At 36.8% G+C, this 9,398-nt stretch overlaps 1 protein-coding gene across 1 annotated transcript; it reads right to left on the bottom strand.

Moving 5' to 3' along the window:
• Window positions 1–932: 932 nt before the first annotated feature.
• On the bottom strand, window positions 933–7,165 carry SH3BGRL3 (SH3 domain binding glutamate rich protein like 3). Its single transcript, XM_053704762.1, has 3 exons — window positions 7,069–7,165; window positions 2,604–2,771; window positions 933–1,365 (listed from the first exon to the last, which is right to left on the bottom strand). Exons 1-3 carry the CDS (start codon window positions 7,111–7,113, stop codon window positions 1,303–1,305), a joined length of 276 nt encoding a protein of 91 aa, XP_053560737.1. The 5' UTR covers window positions 7,114–7,165; the 3' UTR covers window positions 933–1,302.
• Between the last annotated feature and the right edge of the window lie 2,233 nt (window positions 7,166–9,398).

Genomic DNA, 9,398 nt, shown 5'->3' with positions numbered 1-9,398 from the left:
CAAAACTGCTGCCATATAGTGCTCCAGAAATGGGCAGTCTACTAAGCTTTTCAACAAAAGATCCCAAGAAAAACTGATAAGTAAATTACAAAGTAGTTTAAAATTACATGCTCTATCGGAATCAGGAAAGAACATTTTTGGGTTTCATATCCGTTTAACATTCCATTAACAAGTTTTTATTGGATCCTTAAAATAAGGTAAGTGGTAGGGGGAGTTTGGATACTGAAAAAACTGCAGCAAGCAAGGTGTTAATGCAGTAAAAAAAAATGTTTGCCTTCACCAAATTTGATAATTTATTGCAAGACTACAGACATCTTAAAGGGACAGTCAAGTCCAAAAAAAAACAACTCATGTTTCAAATAGGTCATGTAATTTTAAACAACTTTACAATTTACTTTTATCACTAATTTTGCTTTGTTCTCTTGGTATTCTTAGTTGAAAGCTAAACCTAGGAGGTTCATATGCTAATTTCTTAGACCTTGAAGGCTGCCTCTAATCTAAATGCATTTGAATAGTTTTTCACCACTAGAGGGCATTAGTTCACGTGTTTCATATAGATAACATTGAGCTCGTGCACGTGAATTTACCAAGGAGACAGCTCTGATTGGCTAAACTGCAAGTCTGTCAAAAGAACTGAAATAAGGGGGCACTCTGCTGAGGTTTAGATACAAAGTAATTACAGAGGTAAATATATAATTATAACTGTTGGTTATGCAAAACTGGGGAATTTCTAATTAAGGGATTATCTACCTTTTAAAACAAAAATTCTGGTGTTGACTGTCCCTTTAAATGAACAGATTATCCTTACATGCAAATTACTAAAGTCCACAACCTATCAACACACGTTCACAACTAAACCTCCACTACCCTCTTTATTTGGTGTCTCTGTACCATCTTAATGCCCAAACAATGAAATAACTTCACAGATTCACTCCCTTTAACAGCTGTTTATTTGTAAGGTGGAAGACTTTTTCACTTCCTCTTTGGCAGGAAAAACATGGAATGAGTCCAGAAATGTTGTGCTAAGGGGGTGGCGAGACCCTTTAAATTGCCAGGAAGGGAAAGAAAGCAAAGTAACATATGGCAAAATATTAAAGGGTTTTCATACTTCCAGTATCCCAGGAATGAATAAAATAATGATTTGGAATGTTATATGAAGTAGTTTACAGGAATGATAAAAATAATTGGTCACATGGAGGTTGGACAAGAAAAAAAAAAATGCATCAGTAAAAGATAAACCCAGTAACTGAGGTTCAGTAGATGAGGAATGAGTTGATGATAGCGAGAGCCTCGGTGTAGTCTTTAAGCAGCAAGAAAACTATCCAGAATATCCTCTTCTACGGCAGCGGAAAACTTTGGAAAGTCCTAGAAGGGAAGGAGGAGAATTAGTGAGTAAGGCTGTGAGAGGAAACCGATTTGAAACAGATATTAAAAAGGCACAGGAAACCACCACCCTCCCCCCAAAAAAGAAGTCATACAATTTAACAAAACAAATAAAAAGCTTTATAATTTACTTCTAATCAAATTTGCTTTATTCTCGTTATCCTTTGCCAGAGAAACAGCATTACACTACTGGCAGCTAGATGAACACATCTAGTTAGCCAATCACATACACTATGCGCGATTTTAAACAACGTTCCAGTTTACTTCTATTATCACATTTGCTTCATTCTCTTGTTATCCTTTGCTGAAAGAACAGCATTGCACGACTGGCAGCTAGCTGAACACATTTAGATAGCCAATCACAAGAGACAAATGTGTGCAGGCACCAATCAGCAGCTAGCTCCCACTAGTGTAGAATATGTGCATTTTCTTTTTCAACAATGGATACTAAGAGAATCAAGCACATTTGAAAAAAGAAGTGAATTCAAAAGGGTCTTAAAATGACATACTCTATCAGAATCATGCAAGTTAAATTTCGACTTTCCTGTCCCTTAGAGCATTAAAAGTGTTATTTTTTTGTTTGCAGTACGTCGCTGATCTTTCTATGGGGGTGCCGCTTTCAAAAGCTCAGTTTAACAAGCCTTCCAGAGGGATAGAGGCTCTAATAGCGAAGTCTTGCCACAAGCATCAAGATACACACACTATTATAGCAACACAATCCCTTAACGACAAGTGACTTACAGGGTCCGTCACAGTCGTTAAGGGGTTAAAGAGCATTTGGTTCCTCTTTTCCATGCAACAAAGAAAAAAATGGCTTGTTCAAATACATTACAGGATATAATGTTCGTATTTCTGACACTAGATAACCCCGTGTTAACCATGTAGAAAGTTTAAACACATAGGTAAAGTACTGTTTCAGGAGTTGCACAGCATGCAGCTCCCAATAGGACTAGCTGAAAAGTCAGCACATGCGCTTCATCCCTCACTGTTTTCTGCTTAGGAGCTGCAAAAAGGGCTTTGACTGTGTTTAACCCCTTTGTGAGGGTCACATACATAGTTCTCTTGGGTCAGTAATGCAAAAATTACACGTTATAACGAATCAGAGCATATCATTTTTGCATTACAAAGTCAATTTAAGGGATGCCTAAAGGGTGTATCGTACACATGCTGTAAGTCTAGGTATACACAATTATAAATGAAATGCATAGACGATTCCTTACCCCACAATACTTGTCCCCATTGAAGACCTGGGGTGGAAAAGCTTTGGGGTCCCCAGCCTTCTGCCTCATTTCCTCCCGGATATTGTTATCCACAGAGATGTCTATCGTTTCATACTTTATGTTCTTACTGTCCAGGATCCGCATTAGTTCACATTGTTGTGATTTGATCTGAGGATTGAAGGAAGCACACATGAAAAAGTGGAGAAAGGAAATGTAGAGAGAGGGAATTACATGCAAGAGTGGAAGGTGTGTGTATATATATATACAGGAACGAAACTACAGGGGGTGCAGAGTACGCAACTGCAACTGGGCCCCTGAGTGTGGGGGCCCAGCTTAAAAAAAAAAAATTCCCCCCCAATAAAAAAAAAAGTTGACCTACCTGTACGGATATCATGTGAGTGTGACATGATGCTTTACTAGTGTCTCTGACTACAGGGGTTAGTGTTTCTGTGTGTGTATTTATGCATGGTTGTTACTAATTTACAGATTTTAATAGTTGATACACAAATGGAAGTTTGTACTTTTGGCGTGATTTCAAAAAAGCTCATGTGAAGAAGAAAAAAAAAAAGTTACGGTGGAATTACAGGAAGTTAAAGATCATAGAATGAATTAAATATAATTAACGAGGCTGATAATCTCAGAGTTTCTTTTTTTGCAGCCAGAATAAGAAGAGGGATTGACATCATCCATCTCATATAGAACACAAACTGATTGTGTACAGCTATGGAGTCCTAGCCTCAGGGAGACATGTGGAAACGCGCTTTTGTAAATATTTCACAATTCTGGTTTCCAAAGAGGGTAACGCCCTTATAAAAGGGGAAGTGTGCCAACAGCTTGTATACAGGCAGACTGATGGCAGTCTGTCTTCATACACAAGGAACAGACATGTAAAAAAGCTCCTGAGAAATGTACGAGTGACGCATGTCAATAATTCTCATGTATATTTGGCTGTGGTTTATAATTAGATCAATGATTATATATACAAATGCAATCATCAGTGCCTAAAAACGCCATCTAGCTTCTAAGTTAACACTTGGCTTGCCAAAATTAATAAAGTTAGAAGTGTTTTTTTTTTCTTTAGAAGTTAGTAAAGAAAAATTCAAAACCCAGAGGAAAAAAACAAAGCAAAAAACAAGCAGACACCATATCTCAGATAATATGAATATAAAAGTGGCAGAGAAATGCAAGAAAAGAAGCAGTGTAATAATATCAAATATAATAAAAAAAAAGGGAGATCCTTGTGCACTCAAATTGTATAATTAGCTCATTATTTAGACTAAATTACAGACAGTCCAATTCAATCTTCGGTCAGTTAAAGGGACACTTAAGTCATAATAAACTTTAATGATTGAGATAGAGCATGCAGTTTTAACCCTTTCGTGACAGGGTTAAAGTGCCTACATCGGAACAACTGTTCCGATGTAGACAAATTGAAACTACGCGATCGTGCATACGATTGCGAGATTTCAATTATTGGATCGCATCTGGGGGGCATCCCTACAATCCTAGGAACGCCCTCCAGATCGCGATTAAATCCTAGAAGCACAGAAGGCTTCAGGACAGCCGTTAGCTATGACGTTCTATTCCGTCATAACGGCTTTAAAGCCCAGTCTAATTATGACAGAAATAAACGTCATAACGGCTTTAAAAAGTTAAGACACTTTCCAATTAACTTCCTTTATCAAATTTTGCCCAGTCTTTTTATATTCACACTTTCTGGGAAACAAGATCCTACTGAGCATGTGCACAAGCTCACAAAATATATGTATACTAGTCTGATTGGCTGATGTCTGTCACATGATACAGGGGGCTGGAAATGGGAGAAAAAAAATCTGGCAAAAAAAAAAAAAAATCTGCTTATTTAATGTTCAGAGTAGGTGTTAAATCATTGTCTTTTTATTATGCACTTCTACGAAAGGAATAAAAAGTGCACCACTTGAGCAACATTGATACAGCAAAAATCTTTAATAAAATACTACAATACAAGTATACAAAGCATAAAACCCAATATATTCTTCCAATACACTAATTGTTTCAGATAACACCAAGCATCAAAGTCAAGAATCTACCATGAGTTTGGCTTAGCATTAGCTGAAAACTTAATGCGAAATGGAAGTTATATTGCTTAAAGGGATAGTAAACACCAAAAATGTTATTGTTTAAAAATATAGATAATCCCATTATTTACCATTCCCCAATTTTTTTTTTTATAACCAACGCTGTTATAGAAATGTACTTTTTACCTCTGTAATTACCTTGTATTGAAGCTTCTGTCAGAGCTATTGACAGACTTGCATTTCAGGCAATTAGTGCCGACTCTTACTTCACGTGTGTGAGTACAGTAGTGTTATATATATATATATTAAAAGGGACACTGAACCCAATTTTTTTCTTTCATGATTCAGATAGAGCATGCAATTTTAAGCAACTTTCTAACTTACTCATATTATCAATTTTTCTTTGTTCTCATGCTATCTTTATTTGAAAGAGGGCATCTAAGCTAAGAAGCCAGACAATTTTTTGTTAAGACCCTGGACAGCACTTGTTTAATGGTGGGTGAATTTATCCACCAATCAGCAATAACAACCCAGGTTGTTCACCAAAAATGGGCCGGTATCTAAAATTATATTCTTGCTTTTCAAATAAAGATACCAAGAGAATGAAGAAAATGATAATAGGAGTAAATTAGAAAGTTGCTTAAAATTGCATGCTCTATCTGAATCATGAAAGAAAGAAAAATTGGGTTCAGTGTCCCTTTAAACACGTGAACTAACACCCTCTAGCTGTGAAAAACTGTCAAATGCAGAGGCGGCCTTCAAAGGCTTAGAAATTAGCATATGAGCCAACCTAGGGTTTAGCTTTCAACTAAGAATAACAAGATAACAAAGCAAATGTGATGATAAAAGTAAATTAGAAAGTTGTTTAAAATTACATGCCCTATCTGAATCAGGAAAGTTTTTTTTGGACTTTACTATCCCTTTAAATCTTTATGAGTATTGTTTTCTTCCTTTTTCACAAGCTATATAGGAAGACCATCTAAATCCACCTCAAATTGGTCTAATTGATCTATTATACTACTTGGCACTGAGTGGGCGCGCACATCAAGACAATCCCCTATTCCCTTTTTGATTGTTTTGCACAATTGTTCTCTCTTCCTTTTTATGTTTTTGAGTCCCGTGGATGAGATTTAATTTTGTTTGAAAATTAAGAGGAAGTAGCAGTTGGCTGCAGCAAAAAAGAGAAGTAAAATTATTATATCAGTTATCTAACAATATAGTCTAACAATATAGTCAGTTATTAAATGGTTTATTTTCTATACCTTGTAAAATAGAGTGTGTGTATTTACAATCCTGTCTAAAGTGATACTCTTTAGTACCTTATATCACTCCATTTTATGTTGACTTTTACCCTACAAGTGTTGCTCTGTGTTCACAGTAATCTGTAAAAATAAGTTTTGATTTATTTGTCTGTCTATTGGCTTCTGCTTATTTTATCAGATTATATCTATTTAGGATAGATTGCATTGCTGTGTAAAAAGATAGTCTCCCTGAACTAATCCTGAACAAATGGATATAACAGCAAACTGTTTATTAATAGATGTACCCTTAAGAAATATATCCAAATAAATAAATCTGCAGTAAAAAAACAACTTATCTTACAGCAGGTTGCAATCATTACAGGGGGTGTGAACGCCATCAGATACATTGTCACTTTTTAAAATATATTACAACCTAAAAGCTACAGTATAGAAACATAAATATGATTGAGGAAGGAAATATTTGTGTTCACTAGGATCCAAACCTGTTTTCAGTAATTATGAAATATATAAATGTTAACTCTGTGTAATGCAACACAAGTTGGGCTTTCTTTTATAAGATTTGATATACTTATGAAAGAACAGGGGTTATTTCACTATCGTTTTACTGGGCAGATAAGGGATGAATAGAATATGTCAAACAGGTGATCCTATTAGCTCGAGTCTAGGGGAAACATCTACTTTGAAAAATCTACTGTTTTTTTTAGGCTCGTGCACAAACCTATTTCCTACCTTTTTTCTTGTATTTTGCATGCTGCAGTGACCCTGCTGGCAAATAGTACACATCAAATATACTTAGGTGTGTCTCACTAACTTATTACTCTGATCACGTGCTTTTATGTGCAGGTGATTCAGTGATCTCAAGAACTGTAAGAGGTTCTCACAGCCTAACAAACCTAAAGTTTATAGTGCAGCCTTTTAACACACCAGCACCAAAACATATTCATAGATTCACTCACAGGCTACAAGTTATGTACAGGCTCTAAATAGCTTGCAGACCGTATGTGAATGTGTGTATGTATATATATTGCACAGTGTGAAATCGTATCCAGCATGTGCTACAACGATAATAAGAAGCTGTATGCACATACAGATTCCCGACTGATGCCCACACAATATACCACTCCTAATCATCCATTTGTCTCTCACCTCCCGGGAACCGGTCACCGTTGTGATGTACACCACAATCCCCATCCTGAGCACCGACACACTACTATGCTCGCTACACTTCCGGCCTCTCCCACCACGTGATGGTTAGTGGCCCAATCAGAGGCGTCTCCTCATCACAGCTACCCGGGAAAGGACTACATATCCCAACGTGCCCCACAAACAATTGTGCATAGAAATAGAACGGAGAAAATTGTGTCTGTTATCTCTGAAAAATGCTTCGCATGCTTTGCGGGGTATGCTGGTGTGTATGCGATCCCTATATAGAGTTATCCCCTGTTTTTCATGATTTCTCCCACTCCTTTCAATTTCTCATCTTCACCATTGCAATATATTGTAATTCGTCTCACTCTGGAGGCTAATATGAGCTGACCTGCGTTTTTATTGGATTTAACATGTTAGACAATTTAATTTTATTTTAAAAAAATAACCTATGATATAGCTGAAGCCCACATTTTTTTCTTTCATGATTCAGACAGAGCATGCAATTTTAAGCAACTTTCTAATTTACTCCTATCATCAATTTTTCTTAGTTCTCTTGGTATCTTTATTTGAAAAATCAGGAATGTAAGCTTAGGAGCCGGCCCATTTTTTTTAATAATAAAATTGATAATAGGAGTAAATTAGAAAGTTGTTTAAAATTACATGCTCTATCTGAATCATGAAAGAAAGAAAAAAGGGTTTCATATCCCTTTAAAGTGCAGTTTAATAAAATGGTGCTTGATACAGGTTACGCCCACAAATGTTATAGAGATGCTGAGGATCTGCCACAAAATACCGGAGAATTGCAGTAAGTGGAGCAACAATGACCTATCCCCAAAACTTCTCCCTAATTCCCACCCTAAGCCCCCCTATGTATATGATTAACATGTGAGCAGTGTTGTATCATCTTGGCTACCAGTAATAGAAGTTTCTGCCAAACGTCAACAGAAAAAGTGTTAATGCTGTATTGATCACACAGAATATTTTCCTTTTAGTAGATTGTAATACTTTTTAATGAATTCGTCTACATCTGAAGAGATCCGTAGAGCAGCATTATGCACAATACAATAGAGAACACATGATTTACCATCTGAAAAACAGAAAGGCAATTACCATCAAACTGTATGCATATAGCTCACAACATACACAAATATATACAGGTATACCCTGCTCATACAGCGGGTTAGGGACCAGAGCCCCTCTGTAAAATGAAAACCGCCTTATAGTGAAACAAGGCAGTTTTAGCTTTCTTTTTATTTGCCAGTGTGTTTAAAAACTTGAAAACATGTTGGAACTAACATTTATTAGGGGTTCAATAGTGCTACGTTTAGTTAGCACAGCACAGTATTCAATTAGTATTCAATAAATACTGTACCTGTAAAATAGTGACAATTACTGTAGTAAAATTTGCCAGACTATAGCACTGAGACACAGATTGCACTGTAATGCTGTAAACGGAGTGAACTGTGCATAACAAAATGGTGCCAGTCACTTTTCTTGCAATCTCACAATGATTACAACACTGTTTCAAAATCCTTGCAGGCTGAACTTAAGATCCACAAAGTGCAGTATTAGCGAAGTGCTGTAAAGTGAGGTATACCTGTATTGCACGCAGGGGCAGAACTACAGGGGGTGCAGAGGTTGCAACTGCGAACTACCTCCAAGGGAGGGCCCAGCTTAAAATTTTTTATTTTCTTCTTCAATAAAAAACGTTGACCTGCCACTGCCTGTACTGATATCATGTGAGTGTGACATGATGCTTCACTAGTGTCTCTGACTACAGGGGTTAGTGTTTCTGTTTTACCCACTGGTGTTTATGTGTGTGTGTGTATGTGACTGTGTGTGTATTTATGCATGTATGTGTGTATGTTTGTGGAACCAGCAAATTACAGACCTTGTTACTACAGCATGGGGGGGGTGCGGGGGGTATACAGTGTCACTATACAGTACCACTATATCAGTGACGTGCAGTCACTATAGGCAAGGCTTCACCTCTCATATGGGCGAAAATATATTTTTTTTATTGGCTTTAAAAATAAAAAATATTGCAATTTTTTTTTTCCCCAGCATTTTTTTTTCACAGCTACATGTTGTGCAATGGAAAGGTTGTTCCAATCAGCCAATAGAATGCAAGCTCAATCCTATTGGCTGATTGTATCAGCCAATAGGATTTTTTCACCTTTAATTCTATCAGCCAATCGGAATTCAAGGGACGGCATCTTGGATGACGTCATTTAAAGGAACCTTCATTCTGAAAGAGTCGTCGTAAGAAGAGGATGCTCCGCGCCGGATGTTTTGAAGATGGACTCGCTCAGCGCCGGATGGATGAA

This window comes from Bombina bombina, chromosome 3, assembly GCF_027579735.1.
Source record: "Bombina bombina isolate aBomBom1 chromosome 3, aBomBom1.pri, whole genome shotgun sequence".
Taxonomy (NCBI): Eukaryota; Metazoa; Chordata; class Amphibia; order Anura; family Bombinatoridae; genus Bombina; species Bombina bombina.
The sequence above is the reverse complement of the archived record's forward strand: the minus strand, read 5'-3'. Positions and strand labels throughout refer to the sequence as shown.

Coding starts and splice junctions, on each gene's coding strand:
- SH3BGRL3 (XM_053704762.1), bottom strand. CDS start 7,113: ATGGGGATTGTGGTGTACATCACAACGGTGACCGGTTCCCGGGAG. Junction 2,772..7,068: donor CGGTGACCGGTTCCCGGGAG/GTGAGAGACAAA, acceptor TTCAATCCTCAG/ATCAAATCACAACAATGTGA. Junction 1,366..2,603: donor ATGGGGACAAGTATTGTGGG/GTAAGGAATCGT, acceptor CTTCCCTTCTAG/GACTTTCCAAAGTTTTCCGC.